This window comes from Calliphora vicina, chromosome 1 (genome assembly GCF_958450345.1).
Source record: "Calliphora vicina chromosome 1, idCalVici1.1, whole genome shotgun sequence".
Taxonomy (NCBI): Eukaryota; Metazoa; Arthropoda; class Insecta; order Diptera; family Calliphoridae; genus Calliphora; species Calliphora vicina.
Window position 1 is genome coordinate 25,634,097 of NC_088780.1, and position 26,385 is coordinate 25,660,481.

At 27.2% G+C, this 26,385-nt stretch overlaps 2 protein-coding genes across 2 annotated transcripts in view; both read right to left on the reverse strand.

The window, feature by feature from the left end:
• Positions 1–6,826: 6,826 nt before the first annotated feature.
• LOC135955016 (VPS35 endosomal protein sorting factor-like) lies at positions 6,827–13,237 on the reverse strand. The gene is made up of 13 exons (XM_065505293.1): positions 13,109–13,237; positions 12,774–13,047; positions 11,939–12,116; positions 11,545–11,875; positions 11,351–11,491; positions 11,128–11,293; positions 10,899–11,065; positions 10,556–10,838; positions 10,354–10,497; positions 10,125–10,291; positions 7,787–8,448; positions 7,449–7,717; positions 6,827–7,390 (listed from the first exon to the last, which is right to left on the reverse strand). Exons 1-13 carry the CDS (start codon positions 13,120–13,122, stop codon positions 7,283–7,285), a joined length of 2,904 nt encoding a protein of 967 aa, XP_065361365.1. The 5' UTR covers positions 13,123–13,237; the 3' UTR covers positions 6,827–7,282.
• Positions 13,238–17,739: 4,502 nt separating this feature from the next.
• The window catches only part of LOC135955132 (myb-like protein AA), a 151,216-nt gene continuing 142,570 nt past the window's right edge, over positions 17,740–26,385 (reverse strand). Inside the window, exons 2-3 of the mRNA XM_065505442.1 lie at positions 18,256–18,697; positions 17,740–18,116 (exon numbers count right to left, since the gene is read on the reverse strand). Of these exons, the coding sequence (XP_065361514.1) occupies positions 18,346–18,697 (352 nt within the window). The 3' untranslated portion in view covers positions 17,740–18,116; positions 18,256–18,345. The remainder of the gene's footprint in view (positions 18,117–18,255; positions 18,698–26,385) is intronic.

Genomic DNA, 26,385 nt, shown 5'->3' on the forward strand with positions numbered 1-26,385 from the left:
CCAATAATATCTAAATAATAAAAAATGTAGTTTTTACAGATAACTTTATTACAAAAAAACAAAACAAAACTAAAATTATAAAGAAAAGGAAATCAAGCCCTAGCAAAACCAATTTAACTCGTATTTAAAGGTGGTATTGTTTGTTATATATATGCATACAACATACATATAGTGATAGTATTTAAAAAACAAGCGAAAAAACATTCTCATAACAAAACAAACAAAAAAACAAGTATTCCAAACAAAATAAAATTTCTATTTGTAAGGCATAAGCAGGGTAAAAACATTCAAGCAGCAGCAAACTGTATTCAATGAAAAAAATGGCTTAAAGTTTTATTTACTTTTTTTTGTATTATAAGCAATGAGTCAATCGAAGAAATGAGTATTTAGGAGTAAAAAAGATTCTTTATATCCTTAGTTCTTTGGAGTTACGAATAATTGATCAAATTAGAGTTGATCGATCTTACAGTATTTTTTGGGTCTTTGACATTTTTGTGAAAATTACATTTTCATTTATGATAACATTGTTCCATTTAGGTGAATTTAGCTATATATTTCTTAAATCGATAATATATTTCAGTTAATTCGGAACCAATTTCGATGATCAATAGTGAAATCTAGAAAACTTTATCGAAATTTTGGTTTGTGCAACATATAGGTCTGTTTGTGGGTTTCTAAAAGTATCGCTCATATTTCGGTTATTTATGAACCGATTACATGGATTTTCAAGAGTGAAACTCTCGAAGGCATTTGTGATTTTAAGCATAACATAAATATTCGTAAGTTATGTAAGGAGTTATGAAAAATTATTTCTATTGAACCAAAAATTTCGTTCGAAGTTTATTGATTTAAGCCAAACGTTTTTTAATGCATATTATTGGCAGTGATGCCTCAAATTTAGTTTACTGTTGCAAAAATTTGCAGGTTATTGCGTCAGTGATGCACAAATTTACTGCATTTACGAATACACCCTACATCTCTACACCCTCAGCCCAATTATGAATAAAAATTCCCCGGAAGTTATTCCCTTTTTCTCATTTTTCCTATTCAAATTCAATGGGAAAAAACTCCCGGGGAACAAACTCCCGCGGAATTTTTTATTCATAATTATGGTGTCAATCTAAAACGCAATATGCTTAGAATATCACTAGAGCAGAGGTCTATACTCATAGCCATAGAGAATAGACATAGAGCGGAAACTCTCCTGTTAAAGACCTAACTCAGTTGTCAAAAACCTAAGTGGTGAGAAAGTATTAGTAGAAAAAACTATGTAAAAACAGAAACAACACTCGTATGTGTGATTATTTTGAGTAATTTTTTTGTTTGAGTTTTTTTCTAGTTTCCGCTCTATGTTTCTCTATGCTCATAGCCACCAGAGGAGGCCGAACGTGATCGGTTATTACCTATAAACAACACAAATGTTATCAATGATGAAAATTAGAAGAAAAATGTATTGATTATTGTCAGATTACAACAGAGAAAGAACATATTCCTTGTTCTCTTTATGCCGATCACTGATCTACAGACAACTTCGAAATACATATTTCAAAGATGCATTTCTGAACAGGTCCATCTTTAAATTTCACGGGGCTTTAACTCGATTCTAAATGATAAATTGTCTTCCCGGAGATCTTTTATTCATAAATGAGCATCAGCGATGCAGTGATTTCATTTTAAACGAATTTACATATTTCGAATCGACATTACTTACACATTTTATCTTCGAGTAAACAAACCTGGGGGTTACTCCCCAATTCGATTCGAAATCTTTTCGAAATAAAATGTATTTAGCACACATTTTTGTTTTTGAGTTACGCAGTTACAGAACATAAATTTGAAAATCGTTTTTGGAATATGTTGTAATTCGAATTTGTTTTTATAACGAATCTGTTATAAAATCAATATTTAAAACGAATAATATTTCAAGCTGAAATAGAGTGTTGTATTTATGATTTCCATTTTGTCAATTGCTTAAAATGCAATTTTGAATTTGATTGTTATATCTGTCGGAATACTCCGGAACTCGATTCGAAAGGAAACACAATCAGCCTAATTATGAGTTTGTTCCCCGGTATTTTTTTCCCATTGAATTTGAATAGGAAATATGAGAAAAGGGAAAAAACTCCCGGGGAATTTTTACTCATAATTGTGCTGAATGTATTTAGTATATATGCCCCTGTCAAAATTTCATACCGATCGAGCAACAATTTTTTTCAGAATGAAATCACTTTCTGTTTTCTAATAGTTTTTTTTCACCTTTTATATATTAAGAAATTCATAAGGGCCACACACACAGTTTCTTCGATTGACTCCTCCCTTGTACACTCGTATTTAACTGGAGTATATTATTATATACATATAAATAATAAGAATTTGGGTTTGTAATAGTCTTAATATTTTCTCTTCAGCTTTAGATTTTTATATTTATAATAGAAATTTATATAGTAGTGACTATCACAGCATAGCATCATCATTTTCATCAAAACTCGTCGTCTCAAAATTCCTTACCATACATACTAGCTTTTTTCATAGTCAGTTTATTTTTAGGGGAAATACACTTTTGTATAATTTCATTTCGTATGCCATAATTTAATTGTTTAGAGGAAAAAAAAACTGGAAAAAAACAAATCTAACTACCGACATACATGCATATATTTTTGCCATTATTAAAGAATTAAATTTAAAAAAAGCTTTTGTGTAGTGAAGAGTTTATATACATACATAAAAATATCTATAAATACCTAGTTACAAACAAAATTGTAGTGTATATTAAAATTACAGAATAGTTAAAATGCCACCACCACCCACACACCTTTCTTTAACTCCCCCTTACCAACACACTTTCTTATAATTCATTGTCATAAGTTGATACGAAAAAATCAAATCATACAAACATTTTCATCAGAATACAACACATCTTTCACACTTTAATGCATCATACTCTCTCTATATATTTCTTTCACTCATTACGAAAAAATTTAATTAAATAAACAACATTAAAAAACGAATTATGAGAATATAATACAGCAGCGTATCACAACACTTTGATCATAAGAATATATATTTAAATACAAACAAAACAAAAATTCTTTTCCAATAAAAAAAACTTAAAAAACGAAGTTGATCTAGTCTTATTGTTGTTGTGCTGTGAGGTAGGAGTGACGGACAAGGGAGACCACAAAATAATAGTCATAATAAAAGAAAGTTATTTATAATTTTCTAACACACAACATAGACTATTGATTACAAGCGAAAAGTTGGATAAGTCAGGAAGATCAATAAATTATATTCCGAAGACATTTTTGAGGAATTCTTATGTTTAAAATGAACTTTTGCATTACAATACAATTTTCAAACTCCCAGTGGTAACAACTCAATTCATAGGGTAACATAGAGCCGAGACTTTATTGTCAAAAATCTAATGGGTCTATCCATAATAGACCCATAAGTCTGGTGGGTTATTGTGCAATTCGTTTCGAAAGGAAAATCATTCGAATTTATATGCTTTATTGCATTATAACCCCCATGTTGTCAAAAACCTAACTCTTGCAAAGTCAATGTATTTTGTTGTTTATTTATATTTTTTGTTTGACAAATCGGAATGTCTCGTCTCTATGGCTGAATTCGAGTCTATAATGTTCGAATTTGTTTATATTATAATTCAAAAATGCTAGGGCCGAATTACCGCATTCGTGATCGAGTGAACTATCGTATCGAAAAATAATTTCGATATCGTCATTATCACAAAATGTACTAAATTTCATGCTCGATATCGAATGCCGTAATCTCAAATAAAAAAATTACGATAGATTCTACTCAATATCGAATGCGGTTATTCGGCCCCTACTTTCAAATAAATGGAATCACTATTATTGGCAGACAATTTTGAGAAATACTTTTCTTCGAACTACAAAGTACCATTTTCAAACTCCCAATGGGTTAACGGTTCAATACGGTTCTAAAATATCTGAATTTATATAAATTTTATATTATAATTCGAAAATGCTCTGTTGCAGAAAGTGAAACTAGGAGACTCGGGTTGTTTCGAAGCGTATATCCAATTGTGGACATGAATATATATTGTGATGAAGCCTAGTTTATCTATTAGTTAAACGTAGCTTAAACCTGAAGTATTGTTTTGAAAACTCTTTTGAAAACTAATTTCGAATATGCATCTACATGTAAATAAACAAACAATTAGGACTGGGGGGTTATTGTGTAATTCGATTCGAAATAAAACATTTTCGAAATACAATTAAGCATACGATATTATTAATTCAAACGATTTTCTTTTTGAAACGGTTATTTGAAAAATGAGACCGAATACAGACGAATTTAATGGAACACAGCGGTAAGTATACAACTATTTAAAGTTTAAATTCTTTGTAGAATTTTTACATTTTTGTGATCATTAGGATCTTTGCATAGTTAATTCGATTTTGTTCCATATTTATATTTTGAATCATTCTAGATCTACTTAAAATTCACATATACGAGGTTGTCATAGAATCCAATCATTGTCGGAAACGGTTTTGAAAACGACAAAAAGTACATTGGTCTTGTGAAATCGAGAGTTATAGGTTCTATATTCGATCTAGAATTAAATTCTTTATCTATTAAACAAAAAATTACATTGGATTTCATAAGACAAATGTACCTTTTTTGTCGTTTTTAAAACCGATTCGGACAATGATTGGATTCTATGATAACCCCGATATTTATGTTCTGTAAATCGAATCCTCATGATTTGAAACAAACATATTTCAATGTTCAAAATCGTGCGATTTGCAGAACATTTGTCAATTTTTCATTATTGAAAATCATTCGTTTTTGAAAATCACTCAATTTTAGAACAGGAGTTATTGACTGAACCATAGATCAGAAACTAGAAAAAAATACTCAAAAAAGTAACTCTTAGGACTGTTGTTTTTGTTTTCACATAGTTTTTTTTACTAATACAGTCTCACCACTTAGGTTTTTGAGAACTGAGATAGGTCTTTGACAGGAGAGTTTCCGATCTATGTGTATTTATCTATGGACTGGACCTCCCATTTAATGACAGGATGTTTTATATGGAGACTCAGATAAAGGGATGAACTAAATAGAGCGACTCTTTAAAGACTGATAGGTTTACATTACTATAGTAATGTAAACCTATCAGTCTTTAAAGAGTATAGTAACGATCACATATATATTGGACTTTTAGTTTGTAGAGCATGCGAGGAGAAGAATATTCTGTGAATCGAATCCGAGTAACGATTTTGTTTTTAAAGGAAAATATGTGAAATATTGGTGTTTTGTAAATCGAATCCACACGATTCACTTTCGAGTATAAATGATTGAAATATATTACATACTATTACATTTGAGAATTCTAGGTATTGAACTTGTAGATGAAGCTTCGAAGAGAGCTGTCAGGGAAGGTGAACTGCTATAGAATAGACGGACCAAAGAGGAAGCAGTTAAGGTGATTGAGGACTGAGAGAGTATGTGGATCTGAACAGAGTGAAGGGAATATTATAAAAGACTTAACCCCATTTTCTCAATATCTGGTTATCGTTTTTCGTAACGATAAACCTCCAATTAACATTTTTTTTGTATGAGAACTGTCAGTTTATCGTCACGATAAAAAATAATAAAAGATTGAGAAAATGGGGGTCAATCTATACAGATAAATAGCATTCTCACAGAAAACTCATTTAGCCAACATTCCCTTTACCGAATGAATGTTACTGAAGATGATCAATGTCATGTCTACGATGAGACGAATGATGATTCCTACATCATCCTTAATTGCACGTTGTACAACATTCTGAAGACCGATTTTTCCTTTACTGGAGCGCTACAATAACACTACCAAATTCTTCATCGAAGATTACATCGTTCTTGTGACTTTCTCAGCTTGATCTACCAGAAATTGTAAAATGTTATTGTTTGAATTTGTTGGGTGCCTTTATATCAGCCATATAAATCCTTTGCAACAGCAAAGGTGGACAATGTTATTCTAAAGAAGCAAAAAAAAATAATTGCGGTTTTAAAAACGTCTCTGTTAATAAAAACATAAGAAAATAACAGAATTAATTAACGACAGAAAATTGTAAGAGAACTGATATCACAGATTACACAGATATGAATCAGCTGTATCCAGTAGAAAACAAACAAAAGAAAATGTCAAAATGGTTGTGGTTTGGAAAGAGGGGCAAATATATGTTTATCACACTCGTTGCCTATTGAAAATTTTATTTTTTTCTCTCGCTCTGCAAACCATTTGTGGTATTATCAAATCAAACCGAATGTAGCTGGTTATAATGGTATGAATCTGAAGTTCATTAAAATTATCAGGACTGGCACACATTTTGTTCGGTATGGTTTCAATTCCGTAGTTTTTATTCCGATCGATTTCGTTTTAGGTTTTTCAGATTCTGTGTAACTTATTAATTAAAAAATATTTATTAATTCTGTATTTCTGATTTTAATTTGATAACGTTTTTAATATTAAAAGAAAAGTGTGAAGTTTTTGGTACAGAAATTGATTAAAATTTTTAGAAAAACAAATAAATATAAAGAAATATCAATTCAACTTTGAAAACTGAAAGTGGTTTCATTCCGAAAGAAATTTTCGTTTTACTTTTTCTGAAGAAGCAAAATGCGGAATTAATTCCACTTTCGATCGGAATGGAATTGTGTGAAATGCCAGTATATGAATCATTCATGAATCTCTTCATGTTAATCGGGTTTTTACGTCTTGCTTTACATCTAACGTTTTTAATGCAAACCATGTTATTTCATATTTTATTTATACTTACCAATTGTTATAGTTAAACAATTATTTGTTTCGATTATGAGAATAAAATATGACGCTAACTCATATATATATTTAATATATTTTTATAATTAATATAAATTTAGCGGTATTAAATACAATACTCATATAAATATATGAACACACTATGCATGTAAAGTATTAAAAAAACTACCTTGAAATGATTAAGGTTATTAAATATTACATACTTAAATTTATTAACTAAAAATAGTTTTTCTTGGATTAAAATACCAAATTTTTTAAGAAAACAAAAAAAAAATATGCAAAACTAATTTAATAATTTTAAGCAATATTTGCTCGAACTTGGCCATTACAACTTATAACTAGATTTAAAAAAAATTTAAAATTTTTAGTTTTTAGATATTTTTTGAATTGAATTTCATGGGTTTTTTTAAATAAATTTTTCTTCATTTTTTAATATACCTATGTTAATTGATGTCAGTTTATCTAAATTTAAACTTATTTACTATGTAGACGTAAAAGTAATTCCTTTAAATTATTGGCATCTTTCGATTTAGTATCCTTTAGTAATTTATAAAGATCCTCTAGGGATTTTAAAATGCGTGGCTGGGTAAAAAAATAATTGATTAATTTTATTTAAATGTGTTTTAAGGTAATAACTCACCATATATTTTGGTTCCAAATGAGACTCATGTTTGGTGGCCAAAAACCAAAGATTAAGAGCCAACTGAAATGTTTGCTCTTTTGCTAGATCTGCATAGCGAACAATTCTCAAAAATAATTCCAAGGACAAAGTGGCCTGTAATTTAAATTGTTGCGATGAACCCAAAATACTTAATTGTCTCAGTACCTCCTCTACCACAAATCTACAAATATTATTAACTTCGGCCAGAAATTTGGGATCATGGCCGTATAGCTCATCATTGGAAACCACTGGAATTTTTTTATATATTAATATTTTTATTACTGCAATGTTTTTAATAAAGTAAACAACTAACTTACCCTGCGGCACATGATAAGGAAACTCCTCCAAATTTTGTACATACAGCATATCCAAGGCATTCAAGTAAATTTTTGTCGGCCCAGCCGTATTCAAAGCGAATGGATATTTTTGTACAACATCTAGCAGTAAATTTAACAGATATAAAACCCCACGTTCCGGACTATCAGGCACTAGTACTAATGTAGCTAACATATTACTCAGATATGATACCAAATACGAATCCATACTCTTGGCTTTGCCATCGATTTCTATGGAGTTTGGTAATTGCGCTACTAAGTTTAAGGCCTCTTCGAAGCAAGCATCCGCTTGTCCCAAACACTGATTTACTAAGGCCACTTGACCGCTTAACAGATACAAGTCCATTTGTTGCTGCACCGACGTTATGCTGGGTATGGTGATAAAACAAAAGGCTATGCAAGCCTTAACAAAACCCTGTGTCTTGCGGGAATGTTGATTTTGTACAATTTGGCATGTTTCCATGGCCAGTTTGTTGACACTCTGGACAAGCGTGTTGTAAACGGCGTCTAGATTGGAAAAAGAACCTCGGGCTTCTACATAGAAACTAAGTTGCTTTTCGAAATCACGACCGTAGTAAACTTTTCGTATAAAGTGACAGATTAATTGCGAAATTTGACGACGTTCATCTTCAACGGTAAGGGCGCTGGAATTTTAAGACAATTTGAACAAATCTTAGTTTTTGTTGAAAAGGTTTATTTTAAAGGAATACAATTACTTATCGATAACAATTATAAACAAATTAAAGAAACTTTTGTTATCGATAACACGATAACTCGAATTTTTTTCTAAAGAAAAATTGTGTTATCGATAACTCGAATTTTTTTCTAAAGAAAAATTGTGTTATCGATAACTCGAATTTTTTTCTAAAGAAAAATTGTGTTATCGATAACTCGAATTTTTTTCTAAAGAAAAATTGTGTTATCGATAACTCAAATTTTTTTCTAAAGAAAAATTGTGTTATCGATAACTCAAATTTTTTTCTAAAGAAAAATTGAGTTATCGATAACTCAAATTTTTTTCTAAAGAAAAATTGTGTTATCGATAACTCAAATTTTTTTCTAAAGAAAAATTGTGTTATCGATAACTCAAATTTTTTTCTAAAGAAAAATTGTGTTATCGATAACTCAAATTTTTTTCTAAAGAAATATTGTGTTATCGATAACTCAAATTTTTTTCTAAAGAAAAATTGTGTTATCGATAACTCAAATTTTTTTCTAAAGAAATATTGTGTTATCGATAACTCAAATTTTTTTCTAAAGAAATATTGTGTTATCGATAACTCAAATTTTTTTCTAAAGAAAAATTGTGTTATCGATAACTCAAATTTTTTTCTAAAGAAAAATTGTGTTATTGATAACTCAAATTTTTTTCTAAAGAAAAATTGTGTTATTGATAACTCAAATTTTTTTCTAAAGAAAAATTGTGTTATCCATAACTCGAATTTTTTTCTAAAGAAAAATTGTGTTATCGATAACTCGAATTATTATCTAAAGAAAAATTGTGTTATCGATAACTCAAATTATTTTCTAAAGAAAAATTGTGTTATCGATAACTCGAATTATTTTCTAAAGAAAAATTGTGTTATCGATAACACGAATTATTTTCTAAAGAAAAATTGTGTTATCGATAACTCGAATTATTATCTAAAGAAAAATTGTGTTATCGATAACTCGAATTATTATCTAAAGAAAAATTGTGTTATCGATAACTCGAATTATTATCTATGTGTTATGTGTTATCGATAACACGAATTATTTTCTAAAGAAAAATTGTGTTATCGATAACACGAATTATTTTCTAAAGAAAAATTGTGTTATCGATAACACGAATTATTTTCTAAAGAAAAGTTGTGTTATCGATAACACGAATTATTTTCTAAAGAAAAGTTGTGTTATCGATAACACGAATTATTTTCTAAAGAAAAATTGTGTTATCGATAACACGAATTATTTTCTAAAGAAAAATTGTGTTATCGATAACACGAATTATTTTCTAAAGAAAAATTGTGTTATCGATAACATGAATTTTTTAGAGCGAAAATTATGTTATTGATACAAACATTTTCTTAAATATCTGCATTTTATCAATAACAAAAAATTAGTTTTATTAAATGATTTTTGATATCGATAACAAAAATTTACTTTTCGAGAATGAAATTAATTTTATTTAAAAAAATTTAGCTGAATCTTTATCCAAAATTTACTATATCTTTTTGTAAAAGAAAATTTGTTATACACTCTCTAACTCGCTTTTGCTGTAAACCGGAATTAGTTGTCGATAATTGTTTATTACTTTAATAAACTAAACATTCATACTTACTTAACCGAATCATTGAGTATTTTACCCACATACATTAAGGCATTTATGACCACGGCATCGTAGGTGAACTCTTTGCCATTGCGTTTGTAAATATCTAAGATATATTTACCGGCCTCCACTTTAGTCGATTCTTTTTGAAATAAATCTAAAAATGGCAAAAAATTATCCTGCAGAAAAATTTAAAAACACAATAAAAAAAATTAATACAAAAAACCATAAAAACTACAACCTGAACTAAAAGCAGCTCAATATTTTTCTGATGCTGCAAAATTTTATCCAAAATGTTACGCAATTGCTGATGATGCTTTTCGCCAACTTTGGTGGTGGCAATGCGAGTGTGAATTTCGCCTAAGAAACGATTAAGTTCATTGATCTAAAAATATAAGTTTTGAATAATAATATGATTCCCTTTTTTGAGTATAGAAATTTACCGGGAAATTGGAGGCCACAAATTGGGCCCAGGATTCAACACAAGTTATATATTCACTGGGATCCGTAAATGTATTTATGGTTTTAAATGATTCTATCAAAAAAGCATTGCGCTGTTCAAATAACGGATTACAGCTACTCATGCTAGAACCCAAGGCCTTGAAGAGTTGTGATTTTGATATGCCCTCAGTGTTGGATGAAGTTAAGACATTAACAAATTCAAAAGCATTTGAGGCTATAAATTCGGGTTGAAAGGCTTGTAAAATGGCCATTAATATAGTGCCGCTAGAAATTTTTGAAAAATAATTTTAAATATTACAAATATAAATATTTTAAGAAACTCACTTATTTTTGACATTTTGTACATCTTTCAAAATGTCCTCCGTATATAGATTGTTCTTGTGCACTAGAGCTTGCAAAATGAAATTCAGTGCTGGCCCATAAAGAGATAAATAAATGGACATATCAACTCTCTGGCGATTTAACTCGGAACGTATGGCTCCACTAAAAGCCTTTTAGAGAAGATACATGAACATTATTAAAGTTTGAGTTTAATAATAAGGAATTATCTTACCGTTTGATAAACTGACAAAAAATCTTTAAAATTATTTTGTATATAAGATTTATTAGTGGTTACCAAGACCCCAACACGCACTAAATAGCAGCGGGCATATGTAGCCACTAAAGGATCTCCTATGCCACGTATCATTTGGGTTAAACGTTGTAAGGCATCATCATAGCTAGAAATTTAAATTATGTATTAAAAAAATATATATAACACTTAAACAAAATCTTACCTTTCATTTAAGAATTCATAACATTTTAAAATGGCTATTTCCACATACAATCTAGGCAACAGTTCTCTTATAGAGGCTATTTTGAAAAACCAATTAAGGCAAGTATCTCGAGCACTAGCGCAATTTGCAGCACGCATGGAACTAAAATAATTAAATTTTAATAAAAAATAATAAACCTTTTAAAAACTACTTACTCTGGTCCCGACAAAGTCTTTTGTTTCAATCTCTCATAAACTAATTTGCCAAAAATATCCAAAATATCCGTAATCAATACAAACTGACTGGGATAGAAGGGCAAAACAGAGGTATCCGCCAAAATCTTAGAACATTGTATGGCAATTTTTAAAGCCTTAACACGTTGATCATTATGCCAAGATTGCACCAATTCATGATTTAATTGTTCAATACGCTGTATATACTCCTGTTGCGTTAAATCCATCATATGACGCATAGAGCCATCCTCAAAGTCATCCAATTGTTCTAAACGAAATCTTACCTTATCAGAGACTACAGTTTGCACTTTAACTAAGAAAGGGAACACAATTGTTAATACTTTTTTGCTTATAAATTTCTTTAGTTATTACTTACTAGCATCTGTTCCCGGATGAGTTTGTGCTGAAGTTGTTAAGAAGCTGGTGGATATGGATAGTTTCTCCGATGTGGTAAATTTATTTAATATCGTCAAACGTTTTGATTTCCAGTTTAAAGACTCGTCGGCCAAAATGTCTTTTTCATGTTTATTGGCTTTGATTTTTTTGAAAGACTCCTGGGGTTTGAAAGAAAATGTGGAGGATTAAAATAAATGTTGAAAATACTTGTTTTGTATCAGATAATAGAATAAATGCAAATATTTAGAAGCAAGTATTAATAGTCTATGAAGATAAACTGCTACATTTTGCAAGACAGTTAAGAAATAACTTAATGAACATTTCCCAGAAACAATTGTACCCATTTTTAACACTTAAAAGTTTCTATAATCCAAATAATATGTTTATTTAACCTCTATGTAGTTTAAAACATAGCTCAGACTGGAATTAAGACACAATTTTGTTTTAATGATTAACATATTAATGTATTGTTAATTTATCTAACTTTATATTAACTTAACACAACCAAAATATCATAAATTTCCAGTTTGAACACTCATCCGCCAAAATTTCTTTTTCATGTAGGTTAGTTTTGATTTAAAAAAAACTTCTTGGATTAAATATATAGCAGAATAATTATATGAAGGATTATAAGTTGCAGAAATGGATTAAAAATCAAGATTTATACAAGATAACAAGTTAAATTTTTCACTAATTCTATTAGCTGTGCTCACTCACTATCCATATACAGGAGCCAGAATTAACAGTTTATGAAGATATATTTCAAGATATAGCAAGAAAATTAAAAGAAAACCTAGTTTATCTGGTCTACTTACATATTCCGAAGCCATTTGTGACAGTGGATCCATTAGTTCCTCCTCCTGTTTGGCAAACTGTGTTAATGGATCTATGCCATCCAGAGTCTGCAATAGTGGCTCAGCCAATATCGACATACTCGATGATCTACTGCTCGTATTACTGCCCATGCTGGAGGGTCTGGTACCCTTACTATCCACCATCGTAACAGTGGGCAATTTGAGAGGATGCTCATAGGTTTGATAGCCCTGTAATTGATTTTTAGTCACCTCATATAATCGAGGCACACATATCCTAAAAAAGGATAATTATTTCCATGAAAATATTTTGTATGGTATGTTTTATTATTGCTTACCAGTCACTAGCCATTTTTTTACTTAATTTGTTTATTAAATGTATTATAAAATGTATACAAGTGATAAATAAAACAAATAAAATTTATTTTCTTCAAAAGTCCATAATTGTTGTTTACGTTTGGCTGTTTGGAACAGCTGTTCAAGTGTGGGGGAGTGATGCCGTATTGTTATTATACGGAGATGCCATATCTATGGAGAGTTATGGATATTTTGTGTTGGCAATGCTGTTTATAACGGTTATATGTTTTTGAATAAATGAAGTATTGGACAGTTTAGCAGATCGCTAAATAAAAATGTTAATCTCTGCTAAATTATTGTTTCAATTTGTTTGATTGAAGCTTGCAACATATTTTGACTAGATAAGTCATACACCCAATAAGTCGAAGGATATTTCCATTTTGATAGAAAATATAAGTAAAAATCTATGTATATAGACATTCAAATTAATATGCTACATATTTTTAAGGGACTAAAAATATATTTGAAGTTTTTTGATTATTCTTCGAAATATTAGGACATTTTTTTCTAAATGTCGAGATATCCACATGTCATGATCGCATGAATTATCGAAAAATAATTTCAATACCAAAATTGTAATAAAAAGTATTAAATTTTTTGCTCGATATCGAATCCTATAATCTTAAATAACAAAAATACGATCAATTTTACTCGATATCTAATGCGGTAATTTGGCCCCAGAATTTTTATGTATTGTTGACCATACAAATTGAGAAAAATCTTTAAAAATATATTATAATTTTTTTTTGAGATATCCTTTATTTAAGGACATTTTTTTGGTTCAATATCATGTGTTCAAAAGAAAAGGATTTCTAGGAAAACATATTGAAAGTAGGGTACATAAACATTACTGTGAGATCAATATTTTAAAAATTGGATGAGCGTTTAAAAAGTAACATACTGTTACGAAATTGTACTTGAATTCAAATATAACGATTTTAAGGGCTGATTTAAAAGTAGCATAATGCTTTCAAATAACAGTGCTGTAATAGCAAACTGTAACATATCTGTGGGCATTATTAAATAAAAGCTTTCAGTTGATTTGATCGTAAGTTGGTAACGCTGTATTCGAATTCGAATAATCAGTTAAAGAACATTGTAGAAAGTACTCCACAGATGGCGTATGTATTAGTAAAATGTAGAATATTCGAGTGCAGATGGCAGTGTTATAAATAGTGGCAGAGGTTGCAGTCGTGAGTCTGTTTATCAGAGACGCTTTTCGAATAAACATCAACTGAGTGCCTTAAAGTGTGTTGTGTTTTTCAAGTAAATTCGTGTACATTATAAATTCTGTCTGTATTTCTGAGAATTTATAAACGTGTATAAAAAAACATTGAGTGGCTATTTAATTCTGTGGTTGTTGTACATTTTGAATAAATAAAGAGTTGTTACAATTTTTAAACTACTAAACGGCTTTTATTTGCAATCAAAAGTATCCGGTTTATTTAAAGGAAATAAACCAGCGTTTTAAAAAGGTTAAAACGTAACAATACAATTGAAATTGATCGATTTAAACCAGTTTTACCAAGTTTTAACTAATTTGGAACGTCAAACATTTTTGTTTCCCTTTCGATATTAAAAATTTAAATAAAACTCTTTTTCTTTAAGCAGCAGTAATAAATATTGTTTTATTGTGATAAACAATCATTTTTTTTATTTTACAAAAGAAACAGATTAATTGAATTCATATAAATTTTACAAAAATATTACAATTTGTATTTTAATATTATTAATATTAATTTGTGTACATAAATCTGTTAAATATATAAGAAATTCTTATAAAATTAATTTATACAGTCTTAAATATATAAACCTTAAATATACAAAGGGAATTCACTTAAAGAAAGTACTTAAACAATTTTTGATAAAAAGCCAATCTTTACAAATAACATGTTAAACATATATTTTAAGTAAAACTTTTAATTTCTTTTTTTTTTTAAATTTATTTGAAACTGTGAATTCTATAAATATACATACAATATTTTGTTGGTTCGTAAATATAATTCGTTTTGTTTTTTTTAAATATATAATACACACATACATAATTACAATTATTATAAAATATAATAATAAAGTGACATAGATTTATTTAGACTTGTATTTTGTTTTAATAATTACTTAGTTATTTCTTTTTAAAATGTTACTTTATTTTTAGGTTAAAAAAATAATAAATGTAACCACCTTTTGGTTTTTATAGATTTTTTTTATATAAATTTTGTTTTAAATACGTTTTTTTTTATGGTTAAATTTTTATTTTTCTAAACTTAATTTTGTGTTATTGCAGCGGAAATTTTTTTTAGTTACAATTTCTAAAATTATTAAGCCACATTTTTAATCATGGCACAATTACCGTTAATGTTGTTTGTTATAAATTTAAATCACATATAAAATATAGATATAAGAAATATTTGTTTTTTTTTTGTAAATCCTTAAATGTTATATTAAGTTTTTTTTGGGTTGTAATGCACAGTGTATTAGTTTGAAAAAGGTTTCGAATTCTGTTTAAATAAAAGCTGAAAGTGTCAAAATAATAGATGTATGAAGCTTTTAACATTATTTGAAATTTTGAGGAGTTTCAAACAAAAATTTTTGTTGCTACGAATACGTAAATATAAAGCTCTTGTAATCTAGGCTGTGAGTTTAAGTTATAATAGGATTAAAACCAATTTAAAAACATCAAAGATTTTTCAACAGAAACTGTTCATGTTTAGAAGCTTTACCTATAAATGTTGTTTCAAAGCTTTATACAAACTAAAAACTTTTGTATTTATGTTTAAACCTTTGCCTAAACTTTGTCTTTAATACTAGCTTTTTAAAGCTTCTCCTTCAATATATAGAAAAATGGTTTTAAATCAAGCTTTTTAGCACTTCTATTACTGTGTATATAAAAGCTTTCAGGAAATGTTCTACTACTACTTTTAAATTCAATTAAATTAAATCAATTTAAAGCTTAAAAGCTCGATTTAAAAGCAATTAAAGTAAACATAAACTATGTAATTTTTGGGTGTCTACGAAAAAGTTTTACAGAAAAATTTTGCGCAAGCTTGAATAAAAAATAAGATTTAAAACTTCGTCCTTTTTTTGAACTCAGTATTTTTTTTGCTTTAGTTTAATAAAACATTGTTATGTATTTAGATAAAAGTTTTCATAATGTATCAAGAGAATGCAATTTACTAACAAATTATAATAGTTTTAGTTTATAGTTTTAGTAAAATATTTTTCCAAAATTTGTGAAATGCTAATTGAAAAGTTTTACCTAAAAACTAATTTGTTCTCAATTTTTGTTATGAATTATCAAAAGCTATTTCTTTCGTATTTTGTCAAATGTTTTTACTTATAAAAAGCTTTTGTTTCTATTTCAATAAATTCTCAAAGGCCCTATTCAAAGCTTTATCTAGAAAATATTTTTTTTCATAATTTTTTTAAAGCTTTTTCTTATAAATTATCAAAAGCTATGTTAAAAGTTTTTTTTTATAAAAGCCATATTCAAATGTTTGTCAAAAATAATCAAAAGCTTTTTAAAAAAGTTTACAGAAAAAATAAGTTTAAAAGCTCTTCTATTGAAATATTACAAATTCGATTTATAAAGTTTAGACTTGAGAGAAAACTTAAAAAGCTGTACTATATGTTCAAATGTTTGTCAAAACTAATCAAAAGCTTTATAGAAATTAAAAGATTAAACATATTACAAAATCGAATTATAAAGCTTTTCTATAGAAATATTACAAAATCGATTTATAAGAATTGAAAGAATACTTAAAAAGCTATACTATTAATATATTTTAATGGTATGTTTTTAAAAGCTTTTAAACGCAATATTTAATCATAATTTATTAACAGCTTTACCTAGAAATTAAATTTGGTATAGAATTATTATAGGTATATGAAAGCTTTCAACAGTTTTCTAAATTTTTTAATAAAATTTTTAGTTACTTTGTAAAGAAACTTTGAAAGTGTTTTTTCTGTTAAAAAGATGTGAAAGTCGTTTATCGTATTGACAATTTATTAAATTAAATTCTGGCAATTTTCTAAATTTGTGATAAAATTTTAAGTTATTTTTAACAGAAACTTTGAAAGCTTTGCAGTAAAAATATAAAATTGTTTAATGATGTTTTTCGTATTTAAAATTTGTTAAATTATATTGCCAAAAGCTTTTACTTTATAATGCATTTTTCTTATGTTGATATTTTTTATTTTAATCGATAATTTTTGTTTACAAAATATGCCAACAGTTTAATACAATTATCTTCAAATTTAGTAAAAGCTTTAACAAATATTTTAAATTGAAATAAAGCTTTGTGGTAGAAATTAATATAATTAACATAAAATTTATTAAAAGCTTTTGTAAATATATAAAATTGAAATAAAGCTTTGCTGTTTTTAAGTTTGTTTATCAAGTTTTTAGTTTTAAACGTTTCCTTAAATACATATTTGAATTTAAATTTGTGTTGGTATTTTAACCAAAATATTGCTTATAAAATGTACGAAAAGTTTAACACACTTATTAAAAGCTTTAACAAATATATTTTAAATTGAAATATGTATTTCTGCCACAAATATTATAGATATTTAACACTAGTATCTTGAAATTTATTAAAAGCTTTAACAAAAATCTATAAATTGAAATAAAGCTTTACTGTTGTTAAAAAGACTTTATTATTTTCAGGTTTATTTTATTAAGCTTTTTCTGTTATACACAAGTATTTGGATTTCAATTTATTTTCATATTCTAGCCAAATTTTCCACTGTGCATTACTTTTTTAACCATATTTAATTACATTATTATACATTTTTTTAATAACAATATGTATTAATTTTTGTTTTTTTTTAAAAGTTCATATATATAAATATTTTATAAAATAAATCAACAAATTATTTGATCTAAATATTACAAACATAGCAACAATAAGAAGCAGCTGATTTTCATCATCATCAACATGATCACCATAACGTTTTTTTTCTCTCTCTTATATTTTTAACAGCAGCAACCTAATGAAAAGAAATCAAAGGAAAAAATTAAAACTTTGTTAATTAATTAAATAAATATTTTTGATTTAGTGTGAAGCTAAAAATTTAGTTTATATTTTTAATATTCACTGTATTTAGAAGAAAAAAAAATGCTAAAAACCTTTTAAAGCCACACTTTTATTTGGTTACAGTAGAGTGTTAATTTGTTTTTGCAGCTCAATAGCCAACAACAAATCACGCTACAAAGAAATCACACCACTTGCACCGTTGCAAAGGCACTGAAAGTCACTTTTTTGGGAAACTCAGGACCGGGAGAGCCGCGTGTCTTGATAACTGGTTTCAAGGGAGTTCTGGGTTTTAACGATAGAAGGCCCGCTGAGGCGGCCAATTCTTTTAGTCGCTGCGAAAAACCATGAGAGTTTGAGGCCGTATCCGTATTGGAGGAAATAATGGCTACACCATCGACCACATCACCATTAAGCGACTGAGCATTGGGCACTGTATTAACGTTGGTGGCTGGATGTATGCGATAGACTTGTCCATTGGAGGAGGGATACAGGAGACTAGCATTGTTAACCGTACTTTGAGGAGCATTTGTGTAGCTAAAAATAAATGAAAGAAAACACAAATTAAATTATAAATTTGTTTATTAATAAAGGTAGTATTTAGTGTTTATTTATTTTAACAAAATATTTATTTTTCCCAGAAATCACATGTTTAATTTTTTTACTCTTAATATTCATCTTTTAATGTTTAATGTTTTGTAAATTATTTAATGTGTTAATTTATAAATGTGTTAAAATTTAAATTTCCTTTTATTCTAAAGTGTTAATATTTCCATATGTTTAAAAATACCACTGTTACTGATATTAATTTACGTAAATTTTTAATCAATCAAATTTTAACATAAACATACCTAATTGCTAATGATTGTTTAATTTAGTTTTGAGGCAAAGGAAATAAATTTCCTTATTGTCATAAATAATTAATGAATGGCAGTCAATGTTAAGTTTAGAGTTTAGAATATTTAAATTAATTAAAAGAAGCTTAATAAACGTTCCTAATTATAATTAATTTAGCAAATAACTTAAAATTTCCCTTTTTTAACCAAATCAAATCTTAACTCACATATGGTAAATATTTGACGAAAAAGACTAAATAAAATAAAATATTTCCTTTAAATAAATCGGATACTTTTGATTGCAAATAAAAAGCAGGTTTAGTAGTTTAAAATTGTAACAACTCTTTATTTATTCAAATGTACAACAACAGAATTAAATAGTCACTCCTCAGCGGGAAGAAATTCTAGGTGTTCACTTTGTAGGCCTTCTAAAAGACCTGCTTAAACATTCTATAATATGCGATACTCATTCTACTCTGCCTGCTCGCAGAAGACCTCTTAAATGCATCTTTTTCCCGCTGGGTCAGTGTTTTTATACACGTTTATAAATTCGCAGAAATACAGACACACTTTATAATGTACAAGACAGTTGATGTTAACTCTAACAGCGCACAGTGGTATGAGAAAAAAAAAAAGATGGAAATAAATCTGTAACTTCTAAACCCTTAGCCCAATTTGAATGAAATTTCACATGCGCAAAGAGGAAGTGTTGTCGAGTTTAAGTTTTGAATTTGGACCTCATGACCCCACCACGAGCGGGACCAGGGGTCACTAAAGTAGGACACATCGGGTATGTTCAATTTTAAAAATGATCCTATTTCTTCGTTTTCAAAAAAGTATTGAAAAACTCCAAAAATGGGATTTTTTCGATTTTTGGCTATAATATCCATACTAGGTGCGGGGTTATCGGAACCCTTTACAAAATAATTAAGAACATATTGGGCCATCTAAAATAGATTATTATAATTTGATATCGACTCTCTAAAGTTGTATTTTACATAAAAAATAGGCATTTTTTGAATGGACCTGGTTCCGTCGGTATCAAAACTTATAATTTTTTTTTCATTTAAAATATTTGATGTAAAGTTAGCTTTTCAAAAAGTACAAATTCATTATACAGCCTCTTAGAATTTTTTTAGATAACTTAAAAGGAATAAAAGTACTTTTTTCCTCCGAAAAATAGCGAAAAATTGCCTTTTTTATTCTTTCTTTATTTGATATATACATCTGTTGTTAATCCTATAACAGAAAAATGGATAAAATCGGAGAATATTTGGAACCGCCGTCACCAAAAAACTGGTGTAGGGTGGGTAAAAATTTTGAAAATTAAATTTTCAAATGCGAATATCTCCTAAGCTATAAAAGATAATTGACAAGGTTTTATGTAGTGCTCGATGAGAAGATTCTATGTATGTATTTTTTTTGAAATCGGAACACAAACGAAAAATTTGATCATTTTTAAAATTGAACATACCCGAGGTGTCCTACTTTAGGGACCCCTGGTCCCGCTCGTGGTTGGGCCATGAGGTCCGAGTTCAAAACTTAAACTCGACAACACTTCCTCTTTGTGCATGTGAAATTTCGTTTAAATTGGACTAAGGGTTTAGAAGTTACAGATTTATTTCCCTCTTTTTGTTTTCTCATACCGCTGTGCAGCGCCTTTAATAAACTCATTTACCTCTGCCACTATTTATACACACGCCATCTTTCGTGAATCTTCTACAATGATATTAACGGACAACTACTATAATCGAATTCTAGAGCTTTCGATGTTAAAATTCGCAGCTTAAACATTGAGTGTTTAAGCTATAAGCCATACTTTCAAACAATGCTACCAACCGCATGCTATCAACATTGTTGATAAGTAGAAGCTTCTACTGCTGGAAATGTTTATAAATACGATGAATGTTGCTGGCAGTTGCTACCGATCGTTAAATTCAAATCGCTAGTGCAAATTTGTAACAATATATTTTAATTCATTTATTTATTTCAAAAACTCCTTTCAAAATGGTATATTTTGAAATTTTTAGCCATAAGGTAACATAGAGACGAGACGTAATTGTCAAAAACCTAAGTCTGTTGTCAAAAACCTAACTCTTGCAACAACAAAATACATGCTAGTCAATGTATTTTGTTGTTGTATCAGACATTTGATTTGTTGTATTTTTGTTTGACAACTGAAAGTGTCTCGTCTCTATGTATAATTCTCTATGTTTTTAGCATTTATTTTGAAAAATTTTTACAATATAAATTTATTCAAAGTATTGGTCATTGTTAGCTATGACCTTTTCCCATTTTTCTGGCAACATATGGATTCCGATCCAAAAGAACTTCTTATCATTTGAGGCCAAGACCGAATCAAGCCAATACACACTGTTCCAAAGCGAAGCGTATCCCAAAAAGAGCTTTGTGCATTGATTGAAACAAGTAGTAGTCGGATGGGCATGGGATGGACTAGGTATAAAGCGGGTGAGGCAAAACCCGCTTTTTAGCAGGTATTGCAACATGTGGCCGATCATTGTCATGGTGGAATATTACGGATTCATGTCGGGCTGCATATTCTTGGCGTTCTTCAGGATGCCTGTGATGTTCTGGTAAGATTAGCTCATAATATATTTGAAACCTTCCGCATATGATGTTTTCTTAGTACAAAATTTGACATTTTCGATGCTAAAAAACCTTTTTGCTTACACTATAATATTCAATAACAAAGTGAGTATAAATGACAGATATGTTTCCTTCAAATGAAAGTTTAAAAACCAAATAACCGCGTTGAAAAGATACGCCATCTATTGTAAATCCTGCATGTACCCAATACTTAGGACAACTCAAAACAAATATTTAGTTTTATTATACCCTTCACCTTCGTGAGAAGGGTATATATAAGTTTGTCATTACGTTTGTAATTTCCATAATATAATTTTCCGACCCTATAAAGTATATATATTCTGGATCCTTATAGATTGAGAAGTCGATTAAGCCATGTCCGTCAGTCTGTCTGTTGAAATCAATTTTCTGAAGACCCCAGCTATCTTCGGAATCCAAATCTTCAATAATTCTGTCAGACATGCTTTCGAGAAGTTTAAAATCAGCAAAATCGGTCCACAAATGGCTGAGATATGACGAAAAAACCAGGACAACCTCGATTTTTGACCTATATCTGGATTACTAAGTCATTAATATAGACAATATGGATATATAATGATAGATATTTCAAATACCTTTGCAACGACGTATATAAGACCATAGTAAGTTGGACCTACAATGGGTCAAAATCGGAAAAAATATTTTTTAAACCGAATTTTTTTTTCACCAAAAAAAAAAAATTTTAATTTAAAAAAAAAAATTTTTGAACTTAAAAAATAAATTTTAATTTAAATTTTTTTTAAAAAAACAATTCGAAAAATTTTTTTCCAAAAAATTAAAAACCAACTTTGGAAAAAAAAATTAATTTTGTTCACCTAAAAATATTTAAAATTGGTATTTTGAAGTATAATTTGGAGAAGTGTATATAAGATTCGGCACAGCCGAATATAGCTCTTTTACTTGTTTTATTTGATGCTGTTTGTTTGATCTTACAAAACATCTATGCTTAGATTTAAAATTTTTCAAAATCAACCAGCCTCTAAAGCTCTAAAGCTCTATCAAATCATTTAAATATAAATCATTCTAAAAAATTTACTCTTAAATCGTTTAATTCATTTTAATTTTAAGAAGATTTATTTTCTTGGAAAACCTTTAATAATTACAATAAACCAGCCCACTTATTATAAGATTTTGTTTTTCTTAATTAAAGCCTTTAAAAAATGTTAATGACGTTTTTATCATTGTCATTGACTTAAGTTCTTGTTCTTATTCTTTTCATATAAATTGCATGCATCAACATGTTTGTACAATGTATATTCAACATGTGTATATTCATATATGCAACAATCACCAGAAGCCAATAACCTAAGCCGTTTAGATCATGTGCTGTTAAGTAGTTGACCTTAAACTTCATTTCAGTTACTATATTATTTAAAATGAATAATATAAATACAAAAAAAAAACTGCAATAAATCGAAAACAGCTAAATAAAGCATTTAACAGCTTTTGTAGGACTTGTTGCAAGTGGCCGTAAAATTTTGGAAAACAAAAAAAACGTTAAAATTATATTTCATTTAATAACGAAGTAAAACCACTTTTCATTTATTTGAAAAGCAAAACATAAAAAAAGATTCGTTCACATGAAAGATGAAGGTGAATGTGAAATAAATTGTAGAGACAACAAAATTGTGTACGAGTATTAAATACAGACAATAAATATAAGGAAGTAATTTAATTGATTTATATGTATTTCCATATAAATGACATTACATTCAACGAGCTATGAGGGTGTGAATAATATTTATTGTTTCCATTTTAGACAGACTAGAAAAAAATTAATCAATTTTTTATAGAAAATTTATCGATAACTTGAATATTTCATGGAATATTTATCGATAAAATTAATTGCTTGTAGAAAATTTATTGATAACATGAATTTTCTGAAGAAAGTGTATCGAATACAGAATATTTATCGATAACTAGAATTTTCTTTATTGATAACTTGAGTTGTCTATGGAAAATTATGGAAAGTATAGACATTAATTTCCTAAAGAGAGTTAATCGTTAACTTTAATTTTCAAAAGATAATTTTTTTGTATCGATAACTTAAATTTCATAAATAATTAAATTTTCTGTAGAAAGTGTATCGATAACATGAATTTTAAAATAGAATATTTATCGATAATTTCAAAATTTTTTTTAAAAAAGAATCGATAACATGAATTTTCTTTATTGATAACTTAAGTTTTCTATGGAAAATTAACCGATGACTTTAATTTCCTAAAGAGAGTTTATCGATAACTTTTATTTTAAAAATAATTTTTTTTGGATTGATAACTTTAATTTCATAATCGTATGGATTCTAAAAATAGTTATCGATAACTTTAATTGTCTACAGCAAATTTTTCGATAACATTCATTTAAAAAAAATATTTTTTTTCGTAAATCAAATGTTTTTAAAGCTTAAAATTAAAAGTTTTTTCTTTACAAAATTTATCAAAAGCTTTATTCAAATGTTTCTCATAACTAGTGCTGCGATTTTCTTGCAAACGCATGTTTGTAGTCAGTAATCCAAAATCAATTTTGATTAATTATTTTTCAGAATCAGATGATTTGCAACAAATTGTCATCGATTTGATTTTGAATATTTTTGCATTTTTTCTTATAATAGCATATTTATAATTTGCATAAGTAAATTTTTTTAATTTAAAGCTTTTGATAGCAAAATTTTATTATAATTTATAAAAGCTTTACTAGAAGTTAAACTGTATTACAGAAATATTATAGATATTTGAAAGCTTTAATCCATTTTATAAAATCTTGACAACATTTTCTGATAATTTCTAGAGAAACTTTGAAAGCTTTTTTTCAGCTAAATTATTAAAAGTTTTTTTACGTATTTAAAATTTATTAAAATAAATTACTAAAAGCTTTTACTATTGATTTTCAATCGATAAATGTTGTTTAATAATTGAAATAAAGTTTTGCTTTGGAAATATTATAGACAATTTTTTTGTTGTCAAGTTAACAAGAATTTTATATAGCTTTAGTTTTTTATAGAATAAAAGTTATAGACAAATCGTCTTTAGAAAATCAAAGTTCAAAATAACAAGAATTTCCTGGAGATATTTTATCGTCAATTTTCTGAAGAAAATTTATCTATAACATTAATTTTTCATAAGAAATTTATCGATTACTTTAATATTATATAGAAAATTTATCGATAACTTGTATTTTTCAGAGAAAATTTATCGACAATTTTATTTTTTTTTATAGAAAATTTATCGATAAGATTTTCTATTGAATATTTATTGATAACTGAAATTTTCTGTACAAAATTTATCGATAACTTTAATTTTTTATAGAAAATTTATCGACAACTTCAATTATTTATAGAAAATTTATCGGCAACTAGAATTTTTTAGAGAAAATTTATCGATTACTTGAATTTTTTAGAGAAAACATTGATCTTCTATTGAATATTTATTGATAACTAAAATTTTCTATAAAAAAAATTATCGATAACTTTAATTTGTCATAAAAATGTATCGATAACTTTATTTTTTAGAGAAAATTTATCGATAACTTAAATATTTTGAGAAAATTTAACGATTACTTGAATTTTTTTATAGAAAATTTATCGGATTTTCTATTGAATATTTATTGATAATTGGAATTTTCTATAAAAAATGTATCGATAACTTTAATTTTTCATAAAAAATTAATCGATTAATTGAATATTCCATAAAAAATTTATCAATAACTTGTATTATTTGGAGAAAATTTAACGATAACTTGAATTTTTTAGAGAAATTTTATTGATAACTTTAATTTTTTACAGAAAATTTATCGACAAATTGATTTTAATTAATCGATTATTTGAATATTCTATTAAAAATTTATCGATAACTTGTATTTTTCGGAGAAAATTTAACGGAAACTTGAATTTTTTAGATAAATTTTATCGATAACTTGATTTTTTAGAGAAAATTTATCGACAACTTGATTTTCTAATAGAAAATTTATCGATAACTTGAATTTTCTATAGAAAATTTATTGATAAGATTTTCTATTGAATATTTATTGATAAATGAAATTTTCTATAAAAAATGTATCGATAACTTTAATTTGTCATAAAAAATTTATCGATAACTTTAATTTTTAAGAGAAAATTTATCGATAACTTGATTTTTTTCGAAAAATTTATCGATAACTTGAATTTTTTGAGAAAATTTAACGATTACTTGAATTTTTTAGAGAAAATTTAGATTTTCTATTGAATATTTATTGACAATTGAAATTTTCTATAAAAAATTTATCGATAACTTTAATTTTTCATAAAAATTTATCGATTCTATAAAATATATTCTATAAAAAATTTATCGATAACTTGTATTTTTTTAGAGAAAATTTAAAGATAACTTTAATTTATTAGAGAAATTTTATGACAACTTGATTTTTTTATATAAGAATTTATCGATAACTTGAATTTTCTATTGAATATTTATTGATAACTGAAATATTCTATAAAAAATTTATCGATAACTTCATAAAAAATTTATTGATTAGTTGAAAATTCGATAGAAACTTTATTGATAACTTGAATTTTTTACGGAAAATTTAACAATATAACAAACATTTTTTATAGTCTATTTATCGATAACTTGAAATTTCTGCAGAAAATTAATCAATAATTTGAATTTTTTATAAAAAAATTATTGAAAATTTTCTATTTATAACTGAAGTTTTCTATATAAGAAATTATCGATAAATTTTCTATAGAATATTCAAGTTATCGATAAA